The sequence below is a fragment of the Calonectris borealis genome, chromosome Z, assembly GCF_964195595.1.
Source record: "Calonectris borealis chromosome Z, bCalBor7.hap1.2, whole genome shotgun sequence".
In the NCBI taxonomy this organism is placed as follows: domain Eukaryota; kingdom Metazoa; phylum Chordata; class Aves; order Procellariiformes; family Procellariidae; genus Calonectris; species Calonectris borealis.
In genome coordinates this window covers 74,403,446-74,421,892 of record NC_134352.1, presented here as the reverse complement: position 1 = coordinate 74,421,892, position 18,447 = coordinate 74,403,446, and the positions used below count along the sequence as shown (strand labels likewise).

Below are 18,447 nucleotides of genomic sequence, written 5' to 3'. Positions count from 1 at the left end.
TACCAGCCACCCAGGCTAGACCAGGAGAAGGTCACACACAGCTCTATGGGGAAGAAGTGTCTTCTGATAACTAGTGTTAACGAAAAAAACTCCCTGTCAGCAAGAGATTGTGGGAACTAAATAACTAAACCCAAAGCACCCAGATCCAATTGTAATGATTTCAGCATTATTTACTTCTACTATTTCCTTTCTGGCAATTGAGGGGTTGGATAAAGAAAGGCCAATTAAGGTGATAGGATCAATACTTGAATAATCTTTGTATCAGATTATTATTATTATATCCCATCAGGAAGTACAGACTTCATCCTGACTTGTGGCTGGGTGCATAATGAAAGTAATGTGATTGTAGATACAGCAGTGAACATGTCACCTAGCCAAGCAACACAGTCTAGCTGAAAAGTGCAGGCATTACAGCAAAAACAGAGTATCCATGAGATAGGCCTCTACCCGGGGGAAAACAGCTCAGTGCCAAAACAGATTCAAAAACCAGAATTTTTTCAGGTGAGTGTAATAAACCAACTAACCAGCCAAAACACCCTTAGAAATGGGAAATACTGAGAAATCTGGTTTCAAGCAAACATACCCAATCATAAAAAGTTTAGCTGTGTCCAAAACTAAATGCCCAGGAACTTCAGTTGACTTGACCTATATTAATAGCAATATTAATATACAGAAGATACCAGTTATTAAGAAATGCCCAAAAGTTACTTTCTTTGTTTGTCAGAAAGGAGAACAAAGATTTGAAATTTCTGTGAAGTTTGACTGCTTGAATTAAAAATGGATTCTAGCTAATCTGCAATATCGAAATACCTTGATATAATGAAACAGGTATGTTTTATATAAATTATTTGGAGATCATCTAAAGTAATTGCATAGTAATTCAGTATATGTTCGGAAAAATTAGCACGATTAAGTGATGCTTCTTTGTAGCTTAATTATTTCCTCGTGATATACTGCTGTAGCAGATTGTGTTAAAAGGGGTGGACAGTATTTGTAAATATAAACAAAGGTCAAAGGCTTAAGAATCTCTTTCTTACTCCTTTGCTTAGAAAAAACACAGTTTTGATTTTAATAATAGAGACATTAACTCACTCCTTGTTTTGTTTGTCTGCCAATTTGAGTATTAACATACAAATAATAAATTAAACTCAGCTAGGTCCCTCCTTCACTTTCAACTATACCTGTGTCCAAGTTCATGAGCAATAGTGAAAGCCAACGGAAGCCCAGAATCTTCATTGATGTTACAGCTTCTGTGAGGTTGACACATGCCTGACAGATGAGACAAACCTAAGGTTTCACATGGACGATTCATGCCAGCACAAATGTCCTTTCTAGAATCACAAAAGAGGCATGCCATTAAGAGAGCTTAAAACCAACTGTAGAGTGTCACTTACATTAAATGGTAAGTCCCCATCTTACAACGGATAGTGCTAATTTGCATTTTGAGCAAAGCATAGTGTTAACATTTTTACAAACATATGCAACAACAACATGCACTTGTTCTGCTACTATCATATTATACTGCTATAATTTGTAGCCAAAATTTATGTTGCTGTAGTGTCTAAATACGTGTGTTTATTGTCAATTCGCTTAGGAAAAAGTTTTAAAACCTCCACCTCTGACAGCATTTTGAAGTATGGTTTATTAAACTCACCACACCGCAGCTTCATTCAAGTGAACTGTTTGAAGCCTGTTTATTTGAACAGGGAAACCACACATCATTGTAAGACTTCTTTTTCTCATTCTTATTTTAAGATTTGTTGACTCTCTTCTTTACTGTACCACTTGAGGGGGGCTTTTTGTGTTGTGGTTTTTTTGCCTTTAGACTTTAACTTAGGACTTTTTTTTTACAGACCTTAGACCCAATCTTTTCTCTCAGTTGTGCGCAGACTGGATCCATTTTTACGGACCTGTGGAAGTTCTGTTTCATGCCCTGCCACAAACTCCCTGTGTAACTTCACAAAGCACCTTTAAGTTTTCTGGGCCTCCCTTGCCCGCATGTAAAAAAATATTTAATGTCTCTTAAATACGGGGGTAATGTTTAAAAATCATACACTTCAAAGCTTAAAAATAAATGGCACTGTGTTTGCAAAATACTCTTCCTTTCTGAGCTGCACCTGTATATTACTTTAGGATTTGTCATTACGGAGTTGTTCACCTACATGCAACGTTGTTTTGGTATATTGCCTCAAAGAATAATAGAGAAGTGATTCAGCACAAAATGAGATAGGATCAAGTGCGGAAAATGACCTGAGCTCTGCAAATTGCTAATCTCTCGGAACATACAGATCTCAATTTCCTGACTAAGATGCATCCCTAATAAAGCACCCACATGCATACATAAAGTGTTATATGTACTGTGAAAACAAATGAAAAACAATCCCTTTAAAAGGTATAGCAGGTCTAACTTTAACCATGTTTTTAAAATATAGCTCATATCATCTGCCTGTATAAGTGTCAGAGACACTCACACTAGGTAATTTTTGCATTAACACGGTGTTTCAGAAACAGCGTGTCTTTATCAGAACACTTTACTGGGTTCTACGCAGGATAAACTAACTGATGGCATGAGACTATAAAAAAAAATCATCACCAAAAAACCACAACTAAACAATAGTCAGTCACAGCCGCTGAACCGCTGTCATACCTGGTTAGAAGGACAGCCACATCATGGTGTGTAGGGTTGACATCACTCTTAGGATTGACATTCTTCTGCCACTTGCAGAAGCTGGCTAGTGTCTTATCAGCATGGTGAACTATCTTCAAGCCTTGCTGATGGAAAATGAAGGAAAATATTATTGTAAAGACCACACTGCATTGCCATAACATGTCAGTGATGTTAGCTGTGTAGCTGGGTAATCTTTGAAATGCAATTGATTGTGCTTTTGCCTAAAGCTAGAGCCATCGTTAGGAGCAATGACATCTATTTATCTAACATATTGAATATTAAGTTAAAATGTTGACATTTTTGTAATTGGTGCAGCTAAAGGAAAAATTAAATGCAGAAACGTACATATTTTTTGGTAAGTGAGCTTCATAAGATCCAACACTGAATTGAAACTTTGAAACAAACATTTTATATTCTCTTGAAAGCAAGTTTTCCTCTATAGAGACGGTAAAGACTAATTAATGTGGGACTTCATGCTCAAGTTTGTAACTCAATGTTATGTGAACAATGTCATGATCAGGGAACAATTATGCTTCTAAGGGTATATTTCTTTCACAATATTTTTCAATTCCAAGAGAAACAATGCAGTCATAGATGTTGCTTCCTCATCTTATTATTATATAGTATACATGCAAGTTACTGAAATTTCTTCTGAAATACACAGTATGAAAAATAAATTAATACAAAACAATATTTCCTCATTTCTGGTCTTGGGCATTCACCGTATCTTATCTCTAATAGTTTACCCTATTTAAGTAAAGTAAACTTTTTACAAAGCATCTAAATAACACTGTTACCAGATAGTAATTTCTGGGTAACCTGGGTAACTTACAACCAAATTTTGAAAGATATCCAACACTGCTGCTTCCAACATTGCCATGCTCAAATGAACAGGAATCCATGGCTTATTATCAAAACAGCCACAGAAATACAGCAAGTAAACTAAACTGAAGGTCACCGTGGACTTCAGGTCCTAATTGTCCTGTTAAGATGCGAACTACAGTTTCTGGCCTGCATATTCTTACACTAAGGGCTGTAAGGAGAGACTCGGATTCTAACAATTATTTCAGAAGACATAGCCTGGCCCCACGGCTTGGTTCACTGCTTCAAAAGCATTGAACCACATCCGGTTTGTGGTTATAAACCATAAGCCACTGAGAAAATCCCCTTAATGTGTTCCTGCAGTCAGAGCAAGCTATGTCATGCACAGTGTTTTAAAAATAACTACAAAATTATGACAATCAGCATGTATTTACACATGTAGCAACATATTTGTGAATGAGAGACGTTGGAAACTACCAATATACAGCTAGTTTACAGCAATTAGCATCTACCTAGTCCTCATTTTTTTGTTTCAAAAGAGATCTAAAAAGAAAAATGTGTGTTTGAGCTGCACAGTAACAGATTTACTTCTTCAGAGACCTGCAAATACTCTAGCATTACATTTCAGGTAATGCTCATCACGCTCTACAACTACCTGAAAGGAGGTTGTAGTGAGGTGGGTGTTGGTCTCTTCTCCCAAGTAACTAGCTATAGGACGAGAGGAAACGGCCTCAAGTTGTGCCAGGGGAGGTTTAGGCTGGACATTAGGAGAAATTTCTTTACCGAAAGAGTGGTCAGGCCTTGGAACAGGCTGCCCAGGGAAGTGGTGGAGTCACCATCCCTGGAAGTATTTAAAAGACGTGTAGATGAGGCGCTTAGGGACATGGTGTAGTGGGCATGGTGCTGTTGGGTTGACAGTTGGACTTGATGATCTTAGAGGTCTTTTCCAACCTTAATGATTCTATGATTCTATGATTCTAATGCTAGGTGATTAGATTCTGAGTGATGATGCATAATTTCTGTTTCTCATCTAGTCTTCCTTGGCATCCCATGTTCTTTTGACAGTGGGGAGATTGCATTTCCCCATTCCTAATTTGCCTGTTTTAATTACATTTTCCTTGGTGATTTTATGCAGAAATACCTGAAGTCATCAGCTAAATACTTTGCCATCCGGGGCAGCATTTATTCTAAAAGCAGACACGCCAAAGTTTAATAGAAGAGTAAAATGAACACATTATTTTAAGCAAATAAACCCTCCTCTCCATAATTATAGCTTAATGCATTGAACTCCCAAGTTTTATAAGCAACATTTTGAGGAAAATAAAAACCTTACCTCCTCCTCCTCAAAGAGGATGAGCCGGACCAGCACAATGTGAATTGCATTGCCAATGCTTGGATCGTGGAACAACCCTGTGACCTGTGCCAGAGCCAGGAGGTATATGAGATTAACTGATTCCTCTATAGCAGAACAGGACTTTAGAGGGAAAATATGACATTTACTTCAAGCACACTGTTCATCTTGGGGTGAGGGTGTTGTTTTGTTTTTTAAATCCTCAATGCACTTCGTTGAAAGTTTACTGAAATGCAATAAATGGTAGAACTACTGCAAAGGGCAGCTCTGCCAAATGAGTGATGATACAGGACTTGGCAAAAGTTACTAAGCTAAAGAGTAAAAGCACACACAAGATTATTTTATGTCAATTTCCTTTTAAAGAACTTCAGAGTTCTTAAAAAACACTAGCAGAAAAGAACGCAGTATCTTGAGTCATGTAACACTGATGGAGAGGTCCACTCAGGGTGCAAAAAATCCAGCATATCAAATCGTTCTGATGGATACTGTGTTTTCACAGCACAGAAGAGGATGATAAGAACAAAAGCAAAGATAACGAATCTATTAAAAAAAGAATCCACATAAAAAAAGAGCAAGAACTGAACTCAGCAAAAATTTGACCCAAACGTCATAAACATGATCACAATGTTGAATTAGGCAGGAGGAAAGGGAATCAGGATAGAAGATAGCCATAACCTATCTATATGTGAGCTATGCCATATATCAAAAGAAATATGAACGGACAAAATGAATTGTGTTTGGGTTAAAACTGTTTTGGAGAAGACCGTTAAAGGAGAAATTAAGAGAATGAAGTGGAAATTGTGTTTCCAAAGGTCTGATTTGGATATGTGCCTTTTTAAAGGTATTAGACTGAAGACTGAATCATTGTGAGTAACCCTAATATCTCAGGTACACACCACAGAGAAAAAGACTTGTTTGCTCCTGAATCTGATCGTGACAGGATTTTATTCCACATATTTTCCCTGTGTGGACAAAATCTCACATGCTCAAATAAGCTTTGTGTCTGTTTAATCAGGCTCACTGCCTCAGTAGCGAGTCAGACTGCTTGGGGCACAGTTTGGAACATACTGTATAAACATAAGGGACAGATCAGTTACCATGGCTAGAATTACACTGTGATTAATTTCACATATATATTACACATATACCACGGTAACTACATAGAAGACATCCTCAATAGACTCTGCAAGGTCAATATCTACTATATATATAGATAATAACTGAAGACATATCTGTAAGGCAGTCTCATGAAACGCTATTGCTTTTCCCAGGTCAACTTACATTTTCAAGTTTGCCACACAGGAAAACATTGGAAGTTAGAGATTTTTTTTTTTTTCAACATGGACTTTGTATTATAGGTAGGATACTTATCTGGAAAAACAGTTGTACTGGTTTTAACTGGTATAGAGTTAATTTTCTTCATAACAACTCATACGGTGCTGTTTGGATTTGTGACCAAAACAGTAACACACTGATATTTTAGCTCTTGATAAGTTACTACATTTTCCAATGGGCTCCTGTGTGCTTTTCTCATCCACAGACATGGGAAAGAATCCATATGCTTAAAACTGTAGAATTTCTCTCTGTTGCTGTAGCTACCAAACTGAAATCACCAATGAGCAACAGGTTCCAGGGGAGACAGGGAATTTCAATGGAAAGAAAATTAGTACTAGCATTTATAGGTATGAAACTTCTCTCACTTAAAATCCAGAGAAAAATTATGCCTATGCAAAATATAAGGTAAGAAATGCTTTAAAATACAGAGTTTCCATGATATTACAATTCTTTCAGTGAACAATATTACAGACTTGTTTCAAGGTGATGAGTAACATAATCAAGTTAAAATTTGCTTCATTCGCCTATCTAAAAAAAGGAAATATTGTACATACCATATTCATTATAGTGAGGATATATGATTCCACATGGTCACTTCCATGATATTCAACCATCTTACTGTCTGCAACCACAAGCGTCTCCACCCATCGCTCCTTGCTGACAGAGCGCCGAGAAACCTTTCTGACAGCCTTATGATTTTGTTCCCATCTCTCCCTCCCATGCTGCTGCTGTTTGAAAAAGTTGAGGGTATCTGGAAGAATAAGAAGCAACACTGACTTGAAAGCATTTTCAAGCTTGATTTTAAGTGTATGGCTGTAACACTTGCAGACAGAATGGTAGCATCGCAGAATCACAGGATGACATAGGTTGGAAGGACTTCTGGCTGCCACCTATCTGACCCACAGCAGGACCAACTCCAACATGACACCAGCCTGCTAAGGGCCCTGTCCAGTAAAGTTCTGAATACTGCCCTAGATGGATTAAACACGTACCCAAAAGTTACCCCTACCCAAACAGGGATTAAGGTCCAAGACAGAGCCAAGCTAAAGAAATTGAATTTGGATGCCATTTTCAAGGAATTTCTCTTCTGTGGTTTGGGTCTAAACTCTCTAATGACACCAGTTCATAGTTTAAGATAAAGGATACGCTTCCTCCACAGGCAGCTCTTATTTTCAGCAGGATGGCACGTGAAGCCCAGTGCTGTGGCACATCCATGAATAGTTTGTTCTGTGCATGGAAAATATCCCCGAAGAGTGGGGACACTTCACCAGTAGGTGTCATGTAAATACCAGCCAGGCAGACAGCCGTGGGCTCCTCAGCTGCTGTCATTCTGACTGACAGGCGAAGCACTTACCATTTCCACTATAATTTTGGGATCTGTGCCTCTAATGCCTTTCAGGAAGAAGTCTTTGCTCTGTAGAGTTGCTAGCAACCTTGCACTGCACTCAGTGGGGCTAATTACTCTCCATTCATTCTAGCTTTGAACGCCAGCTGACTGTGTTACCAGGGAAATACCGGGGATGTAAATACTGAAAAAGAAGTGAGAGATGCCAGTCTGACAGCAACTGGTGGCATTTTTCCAACCCAGAAGCCAGAGAAACACTTCTATGGTACTGGGATTCCCCAAGTCCTAGGAAGGATCAGGAGAGCTTGTTGCTGTTACAGATATTGCATCTCACTCATGGAAAAGGATGTCCTTATTCCAGATGGGGCAGAAAGACAGCTCAAAGTGCTTACAGCCTGCCCAGCATTACCCCCACTACTGGGTTACCACCATAGGTATCCAGCAATACCTCTACCTCCCAGCACTGCTAAATGTTGAGGGACAGTTACCCAGACCACTCTTCCCTTGAAGAATGGATGACCTGGCAGGTAGGTCCCGAATCTTGTGTTCACACCAGCAGAAGGTCTGTTACGCATTTGTCATGAATACGCTGTTTGTCCTTTAGAAGACCTAAGTGCAGCCAGAACATATCACGGCATCTTGCATGTCTACGAAATGTGGCACCATTGAACTAATAATGATATGTATAATACAACTCTCAGCATAAAAGGTGATTGCTATCTTGGTTTATTGTATATGTGCAAAAGAAGATGCACAGGTTTTTAGAAATGGGTTCTCTGAGGACAATCTGAAAGATGCCTAGAGAAAGAAATGCTGATACTGATAACACATTATGTGTAAAATTGAAATATGCCACATTAATAATCAAAACTACAGCAGCCACATTGCACATTTAGAACTGAGCCGCAGTGCCCATGCGTGCAGTATACAGCAGCTCCATTAGTTGACACACACTGTGACCAGTTAGCGCTACGTCGCCGTACCAGTTCAGGATTTCAGCCAGCACCAGGCACATACCACCGAGAAGCACACAAACCTACAAATGTACCCCAGTCAGGTTCATTCTACTAATTGGAAACCTGTACCTTCCTGGACCACCTTTTAAAGGATACTGTATGAAGCTGAAGTAATATACTGTGCAGGATGTCATGTATTCTATATTGTAGATTTAGAATATAATAAATAAAGAAATAAAAATAGTTGTAAGTAGATTTCTTTCTGCAAGAACTGGCATTTGCATTTTAAAAGATGCTGAAAGTACTGCTTGTGAAGGACAAAGAACCATAAGATTTTGACCTGCTTGGCAAGGCAAACAGCATTAAAAAATAATTTAATGTAAGAGAAGTTTGAATAAATGTAAATAAATTCCAATAAACATGTATGCTTATAAGTTTTACTATCCATACACTGTCACTATAAAGAGCCCAAGAATATAAATTTCCTTTGTGATTACCAACCCAAATCACTTGTCAGTGTCATCCTATGCACCCAAACAAAGAGACTCTGTCCTGTAGATACATCAACTAGTAAAAAAAGTTAGTCAATAAAGAAAGTTATTTCACCCAGTCTTTGTTCAGTTACTGCAATAGTCACCTCTATGAGGGGCTACTTATGAGATGCATTCATTAGTCTCTCTTGTACCTTTGCATGGTTTTCAGCATTCTTTTTTGTATGAAGCGCAGTTCTCAGTATCTACATTTTTAAGGGTTTCGTGTTGAGAAAAACCTTCCCCGCAGCTATTTGAACAAAAAATTCTGTTTAGACTGCTGGTTAAGTGATTTGTTTATGGCCAAACAAAACATCACACCAGCTGTCAGGCTTTGTATTCACATCTAGCAAAGAGTTTTGTTTATTGTCTGGACAGGTGATAGCACTGGAGGTAAAAATGTTTAAAGCCATACAGACTGCAACAGTGAACAATCCTCAGGGAAATGTTTGGCATCCTGGTTAAGCACGAGGCTATGTACCACAGGAAAATCTCAAAAGAGATTCAAGCTGTGAAAATTAATGCCAGGTAGCAAGAGGATTCTGCAGACAAAACTCTGTCCTCCGTGACCAATCCCCTCCAGTGCAGGGATCTAACCTGGAAGGGTGTCATCTAAGGACTGGATCTCTACTGTGTTAAGTCTCCTGGCAGCATTTTTAGTTAGATGAAGCAGAAAGGGAGAACCTCTTGGAACTACACTAACATACAGGGAGCTATAACGTATGGTTCTACTTCTGCTTTTACGTCTCTCCAAATGACGATCGTCTCTGTTAAGCTTTTCATTCTGAAGTAAAATAATCTCACCTTGCTTTTACCTTAAATTAGCAAAGTGTTGCAAGTGATTTCAGCTTTGCTGAGAAACCCCAGGCACCCTGTTGTCCAGGAATGGAAATCTTGACTAGGAGCCCGCCAGTTCAGGAATACCCAAGAAGTGATGGATGGTCTGAGACCTAGTAACATACAGTGCTGTCTGAGAAAAGCCTGCCTCCCCACACTTTTACACCATACTGCTGAGCACAGCACACTCCACAAGTAGCAGAAGAGAGAAAGAGGGTATTTGAACCCTGAGTTAACTGTAAGTCTCAACCATATATGAAAAAAAAAGTATTATACAAACTTTGCCAGTACAGGTTAAAGATGCATGGCTTCTGTGTAGGAAAGAAAAGTTACATTATCTCTTTTAGCAAATCAATTTCATTTTTCATTAGGTGACAACAGAACTACATCATAATTTGCTAATCCCTATTAAGAAAGAGCTTTCTAATCTTTAAGAAGTAATATCAATAGTCTCACTATAAAAAAAATTTAAGTTCTTCTTCACTTCGAACAACTGATCCACTCAAAATGTTGCTTGATTAGGTTTTTTTTTTTTAATTTCTGCCCCCCGCCCAAACGCTCTTAAAGAATAGATATGATTCACGTCACTTAAAAGCATTATGTGAGATTTCCATATCAAAGGCTTTTTTTCCACCTTTGTTTCCTGCAGGTGTTGCTCAAGGAAGAGTGCAGCATACAGCGCAACACAAGGTGCTAACTGCACACAGTCACCTTTCAACACCTTTGGAGATACACAAGGTTTTGAAGAAGTAAGGTGAAAATGTCTGGAAATTCCCAGAAGAGGAAAATGCAGCCTACAACTGAAGGCTGTCAGACAAAATATAGCAGTACTGATTTATGTCTTCACTTTCTATCCTCAACTCTTTTCTCTTTGCGCAAGAGCTCTTTCATTTTTACCACTCTATATTATTCACAGTCAAAATACTACATCTCCAGACGTGATGCTAGGGATTCTAGACTAATAAATCCCACGCTGTTCAGAATTTGTTACATTATGATTTTTCCTATAACCCTCACTTTGCCTTTGTCGTAAGATGTGCCTTTAGTTTAAAGCAAAACTTTAACAAAAAGACTATAGTTTTGGGGTGAGTTCTTCAAGAGGTCAATAAACTCTGTTGAACAGAGTAATTGTACAAGGGGAGATGAATAAACATACAAAATCATTATTAATAACATTAACCTAGCACTAAAAGGTATATATAAGTCCAATCATAGACTAAGTAAAGGAAAGGCTGAGGAGTGACACAGCTAATAAGAAGAAAGAAGAAGAAGGCAGAAGAATTCAACACAGTTTTCTGAAAAGTGATTATTATTCCATCAGCTTTGGGCTAGATCTAGTAAAGGACTTGGGATTTCCCAGGACAGTGCTCTAGCCACTACACTACTGGATAAGGAAGGTGGGACCTTCTCCTCTTTCACTCATGAAAGAGAGTAACTCTAATAGCTTATTTACTGCAAGAACTTACTAGTTATTTACAAAACTCAAATACAGTAAATGAACCCCTTCCCTATTCTAACTATCTCTGCTGAAATAAATAAGGCAGCTACCTAGAAAAGCTCAGTGAAACCAAATAAACTAGAAATTTTGTACACATAGAATCTTCTTATACATACAATCGTGGTTACAAATATCCATAACAGAACTAAGCCTGGATGCTGACAATGTGAGAGTAAGGGCTCACACGCTATACGGAAAAACTGTTGTGAAACAAGGAAGAAAGGATGTGAATTTAAAACAGAATAGGTAAGCACACCAGCTCTTTTTATAAGCATTTCTGAAACAGGCTAAGCTAAATCACACAAACGTTTTTTGAGTGTGAAGCAGTGTTCACACAGGAAAATATTACAGCTATTTAATCACGTACTTCCCCATGTTGACAACCCTCAAGTCCCAACAAAAACAAGCACAGAGAAAGAAAGCTTACAAGTTTGCAAGCTTTGTTTAACTTTAACATTCCTGCTGTCAAAAACATGAAGTATCAAACAGTAAAGTCACACCACTCTAATGCAGAATGAAGCTAAAATTGGACCTGTGTTGACTGATGCACTTAATCAGATACTTCTGCTGAGTGCATCTGCTGCTCATTACCACTTACGCTGGAAGGATGGAATGATAAATGTTCTGGGCCACCGGCATCAGGAGGTACACAGAGAACAACGTCGTGGGAAACAGCTATGCCTGGAGCTGCCTAAATTTTCCAACCACGATTCACCTTCTGCCTGAATGCTCTTTTTTTTTTTTTTCCCAGGGATTAAACCCAAGTTAGTAAGGGACAATAAAAAATTATAGCTGCATAAAATGCTGTTCTAGGAGTATATCACTCAATGTCGTTTGAATTTTCCATGCTCATTCACTTGCTAACTTCAGTGGCTGTTCCTCATACTTTCGTGAAAACATGAATGTGATGGATTAGAAGAACAAAGTAACTTTTCTATGAACTAATCTAGCACTTTGTAAAACAGCAGCTGAAAACAGTTTAACTTGCAGCACAATTCTATTTTCATTTGATGAAAAACAAGTATCTTCTAAAACAGAATACATCTCACTGTAAAACAAACTTGCAGCTTAAAAATTCCCAATAAATTATGTCCATGTCTTAATATTTCTTACCAAATAATTTAAGAACTTTTGACCTAAGAATGACAGAGAAATGCAGTTTGGGGAGCCATTATGATGCAAATGAGAATTTAAACATATGGGCTTTATTAATAATTTTTCTTCTTTTTACATAGATATATGAAAATTCATTCACACAAAATTATTGCAACTAACTGAAAGTGACATCTTGAAGTAGCTGTCGTGCATTGTCACGGTTGATCTGCTTTCCAGCAAGGTTAATCAAATAGTATCCACAAGCTCTTGACTCAGACTCCAAAAATTTCTATTAATGTTCTATAAATTTCATTCACATAATAATGAAGAAAAAACAAACTGGTTATATGCTGGTGATCAGAGGTCACCAACCTCCTTACGTCAGGAATAAGAGTATGGCTAGAAGGCTACAAGTATCTTATTCACTACAAGAAGGACACGGAGGTGCTGGAGCGTGTCCAGAGAAGGGCAATGAAGCTGGTGAAGGGCCTGGAGCACAAGTCTTATGAGGAGCGGCTGAGGGAACTGGGACTGTTTAGCCTGGAGAAGAGGAGGCTGAGGGGAGACCTCATCGCGCTCTACAACTACCTGAAAGGAGGCTGTAGCGAGGTGGGTGTTGGTCTCTTCTCCCAAGTAACAAGTGACAGGACGAGAGGAAATGGCCTCAAGTTGTGCCAGGGGAGGTTTAGATTGGATATTAGGAAAAAAATTTCTTCGTCGAAAGGGTTGCCCCCATCGGAACAGGCTGCCCAGGGAAGTGGTGAGTCACCATCTCTGGAGGTATTTAAAAGACGTGTAGATGTGGTGCTTAGGGACATGGTTTAATGGTAGACTTGGCAGTGTTAGGTCAGTGGTTGGACTCAATGATCTTGAGGGTCTTTTCCAACCTAAATGATTCTATGATTCTATTCCCTAAGCTTGCATGCTGCAGATAAGTTTATGCAGGCACTACAGAATCCAGCAGTGAAAGAAAGCGTTGAAACTCTGGAATGATACATGTTTTCTGGAGCTTCTTGGACATATGGACAGGAAGACAGTTACAAACCAGCAGGATCCAGAAACTGGCAGCACAGGTCTCTGGAGTGCCCATTAGTTCTTCAAAGTTACCTAAGCGATTTCCACAACAGGCACTCATTGCAGGCTGCCCTAATGCCAAGCTTCAAGAGTTGGTGAGAATGTAGGAATGGTGGACAGAGAGTATCAATACAAGTAAAGGTGCCAGAAAAAAGCAGAATGATGCTGGAAGAGGCAAAGGACAGGAAAGGACTATGAAGGGTTGTAATTCCAAGGGTTTGGGCAATGTGAGTGATTTAGATGGAAGGTTTGCTCTTCGCATGTGGTTGGGATAAGAGAACAATGTGGTTTTCAAGCTGTGCAGATTGCAACCAGCCACTTCAGGGACTTGAGAGGCAGCTGAAAGAGGTCTCCACCTCCTGGGCTTTAATAAGCTTGTGTACCCAGCAGCAGGCTGGGTGCTGTATCATAGGCACTGGGGAGAGCCACTCCTCTTGGGCAAAAGCCATTAAGTTAGCTTCTGTAGCCATATTTACATATTTAAATTCACAATACTAACTGAATCTAAAACTGGTGAACTTTAGCAGTCCTCTCTTCAAGAAAGAATGACTAAGAATAATCACATTTGATTCAGGGATTGTAAGTGAACTTGTACATTTCCCTGTGCAAACATTTTACTTCAGAAGTGTTGTGCAGCTCCTCTTTTATCAGACACCGAATTCTGCACGGTACAGATACCTATTAAGTCCTAAAATGAAGAAACATTTTGTTCTGTTTCCCAACAGAACCACAAGCTGAAGTACAGCAAAGGAGGCAGGTATGTCAGCATAATGCCCTCCTCCGGTCTGTAACACGTGCTTCCTTCCACACTGGTCCATCCTCCAGCCAGAGTATAAGTTTCCTGTGGTTTGACCAGGGATAAACAGCTGCAGAGCCGAAGGGGAGGATCTGGGATTCCCCTTGAGGGAAAACAAGAGGCCTCTCCTCCCACTTGCAGTCTTGCTCAGCTCACTGCAAACACCTCAAGATTTTCCTCGGAGCAGACAGACTGCTGCTCCATACACCCAAGATGCCCATATTGGCTTTTTCAGCCTTGCAACAACGGAGGAAGGACTCCCTCCACACAGATACCCTCCACAAAATCCTCCCTGTACTATCATCATCACCACAAAACCAATATGCCCAGCACTATTTTGTCTGTTTATGCTCTCCCATGCAGAATCAGAAATGTTGGATGGGTTTAAGAACCTCCTCCAGGTCTCCAAGAGCTGACCTGTGCACCACAGGAACTCCCCTCTGGCTCATCATTCCCCTTCAGTAAATACAGCAAAACCAGCCACTTGTGTCTCTCTGTGCTTGCAAATGGTCAGTACAGAACCAGCTGGGACCAGCTGCTCCTGTCTCCTCTCGTGGAGGGATAGGAAGTCAGAAGCAAACACACACAGGCAACACAGAGCAGCCGCGAGATGCCACCACTCCTGTGTTTACCCAGCTTGTTGGGTGGTCCCAAAACAGGATGCAGCCTCCCTGCAATCCTGCTCCAGCTCATAGCTTCACCCTCACAAAGAAACTTCCAACTTAACAAGAACTGAATCTCAGCAGTTTGCCACTGTCTGTGAAAAGCATGGCTGCTAGACTAAAGCTATTTCACGTCACCCACGTCTGTCCTCCTGCTTGGCCCGATCTCTTTGCATTCTTCTGCGCCTCTTCTCTTCCCGAAACACCAAACAACACCCCTCACTGAATACTGTGCAAGTTTCCAGCTCAGCTGTAACTCCCATGAGCGAGCCCAGACATCCTGAACCCCTCATGACATTTTTAGGGCCAACTCTCTCTCTCTCAGATGTCAGCACATTCTGCTCCACCGCCTCCGCTCTGCTTTGTCTTGTTCTGCTTCAAAGACAGCTTGGAAAGTGCTGCTCAGCTCATCCCCCAGGAAGCTCCAGAGAGCAGTAACAGGAAAAACCAGCAAGCAGGCAGTTGTGCCTGTCAGACCTTCTTTGACCTTGTGAATTAATTATCCAAATTCTCCTGGCTAAAAAGTTGAATCATGGAGATATTTTTCAGCTGAGGGAAGCATTAACTTTGCTTTGCAAAGTGGCAGATTTTGTCAGCTGTATTTGTGACATAAGCGTTAAAAAAATACAGGAATTCAGCATGCGACTCCAGGTCAAAAGCTTGAGCTGAAATCTCAAGTCCTAGGTGAACTGTGGAGTGAATCACATCAAATTACATACTGTGACAGGGCCCACTAACCTATACAGGGGCTCGCTGAGGACAGAACAGACTCCAAAAATATTTAGGGACCGAACCAGGTCCTCTAAGTTGTGTCAGAACTACTTAGGTCACCAACAAGTATGAGTTCTTTATCTTCCCAAACTGTCCCCAAGGCCACAGCATATATGCCCCCGCTCCAGACATCCTACTGGCTACCATGAACGAACACTACCTACATATATTGAGACTCTCTAGAAAACCTAACAGCTATTGAGTAGCTGCTCTGGGGCAGTCTCTTCTTGTTAACCAAGGAGTTCCATGTTCTCTGTATAAAACTTGCTGTCATGAGGAGGGCTCACAGTCTAAATAGGCTCTGTAAAGAAACAGAAACTTAACAATATTACATAATAATTGACTGTCTCCAGCTTCCAAATCACACTGTATGTTAAAAACACTGAGCAAATTTGCTCTTCATTCTCTCCATTGACTTCTGGAAGTCAATGGCTGTTCTTTCCATCTCAGCTATTATCACTAGAAATAGTAATTTTGCAGAGTTTTTTGCATTTGGGCAGTATTACCAGTACACTGGGCCTCTACCTTATAGGTATTCATCTCTCTGTTTTCTACACATAGAGATTATTTTTGATAACACCTTAAAAGATGTTACATTTCATCTCTCTTAAAATTCTAGTATTTGCTTCATTCAGTCCCTGGCAAAAAGAGGACAAAAACTGATGGTATTTGTGTGGTAACAGGTTAGGAAAAATGTGGCAAGAGGTTAAACTTAGCAGTGGCATCCAGTATAGCTCATATTTATTATTTAACTAGTCTTAACTATTAAACTGATGGTATTTGTGTGGTAACAGGTTGGGAAAAATGTGGCAAGAGGTTAAACTTAGCAGTGGCATCCAGTATAGCTCATATTTATTATTTAACTAGTCTTAACTATTAAAGTTAACACCCTTAAGTTACAGACTGTCTGACGTGTTCTGTAGCAGTGTTTCCTGACCACTGATGATCCATGAAGCACCTACAAGACAGTTCAAAAAAATTAACATTTCTACACATATGAGTAAGTCAACAAAAGAAGAGCCACAAATAATCACTCAAAGTTTAGCCAATTTTCAGCTGGACATAAATGAAAACTGTACAAAATACTAATTTTTTTCTCACCCAAAACAATTGACCCTGCAACTAAAAAAAGGCTCAGAAACACTATTCTGTAACAGCAGTTAGTAATGACCAGCATTCTTGACTTGCTCTGAGTTAGCATGGAGAATATTCATCAAAATACTATTACAGCATTCATTTCTGACATTACTACGATGTTTAACTGGTTATCTCTACGGCTGTACGTTCAAGGGACTGAGAAAGTGCTGTTCTGACATAGCAATACAGTCCAGAGCTGCAGGAAAATTTTCAGTCTGCTACTTTTGTCAGAAAAAATGTACATACAGGTCAGCTGAAACTATTCACAAATTAATGTTAATACTTTAAAATTAATTGTCAAGGAAACACTGAAAAAGTCAAATGCTTCACTTCAATACTTTCAAAAAGAGACTTTTTAAAAAATTATGCAACCAGTTTCAGCCTGAATACAATTCTTTTTACTTAAAACAGGCTGAAGAACATGAAAGCTAAAACCGTTTCATTTCACCCTAGTAATTAAAAATGCTTTATTTGCACCTGAGCAAAATCATTTTAAAGCTGAAATAACTTTCTATTTTTCCTTTTGTTTTTCATTACAACAAAATCACGTTTCAGTGCGCACCCTAACACACGTATCATTTTTCTCGTACTCTCAAAATGCCTCTTATTCTCCAGCTTGACCAATGAACCAAAACTTTTTGTACAAAAACCAACCCCCTGGTCATACCTCAGCAGCTGCAAGCAGAAATCACTGCTGAAAACTTGCTCCCATATTTCCATATGAAGAAGCAATCCTCATACACTTCTATTGGACTTTTCTATTTTGGAGTGACGAGAAACTCCACTACTCTATCGTAACTGCCTTATTCCTGCTTGACCTTCAGCTATAAAACACTGACACCTTCCTGTGAATGGCATCCTTACATTTCTAAGCCATCCTTGCTGGCAGAGCTCAGCAGCCTTGGTGTCCCAAGAGAGATGCTCTGCCAGGGAACAGAGCACCCACCAACTTGATTCCTCTCCAGGTGATGTGCTCTTTGTGTACCACGGATATATAATGCCACTCCTGAAGCTTCATTCATAGAGCAAAACGGCTCTCCGTCCTCTCAAGTCCTCTCCTTCTCACCAAAAAAATACAACAGGAACTTGCCACATCAAGCTTTGACTACTCCAGTAAGTTAAATATAGTCAGGGAACACAGCCAGGCACTAAAATTTGTTTGCCTACTCGATTAAAGTGCATGGTTCCCAGCATGGCCTCAGTAAGGGCCAACGAGCACGCTCTCAGTCAATTCCTGAGCATGGCACAGGAGTGGACACAGGCCAGGAATCCCTCTCAGTAGTCAGGATCTGGTCACTCTGCTCAAGGGGCTGAGAAAATTCAATGTATGCACACAGACTGTTCTGTGCTACTTGGCAGCAATGCCAAAGAATACTGGAGTATTTCATTTATTACATGAACATGGTTTCATTGTGTAGGAATAGTGGTTGCCATTTATATCTACAGTATGAGAATAAATGCCAGCTCAGCACTCAGCTTACAGATAAAAAGTAATACTGTAAAAGAGAATATATAGTGTTCAGAATACCACTGCATCTTTTAAACAAAATTTTTCAAGCAGAGTTATTAA

At 39.6% G+C, this 18,447-nt stretch overlaps 1 protein-coding gene across 1 annotated transcript in view; it reads right to left on the bottom strand.

The window, feature by feature from the left end:
• The window catches only part of ADAMTS12 (ADAM metallopeptidase with thrombospondin type 1 motif 12), a 171,946-nt gene that overhangs the window by 72,778 nt on the left and 80,721 nt on the right, over positions 1-18,447 (bottom strand). The window contains exons 4-7 of the mRNA XM_075136524.1: positions 6,731-6,927; positions 4,824-4,907; positions 2,648-2,772; positions 1,182-1,331 (exon numbers count right to left, since the gene is read on the bottom strand). Coding sequence (XP_074992625.1) covers positions 1,182-1,331; positions 2,648-2,772; positions 4,824-4,907; positions 6,731-6,927 — 556 coding nt within the window. The remainder of the gene's footprint in view (positions 1-1,181; positions 1,332-2,647; positions 2,773-4,823; positions 4,908-6,730; positions 6,928-18,447) is intronic.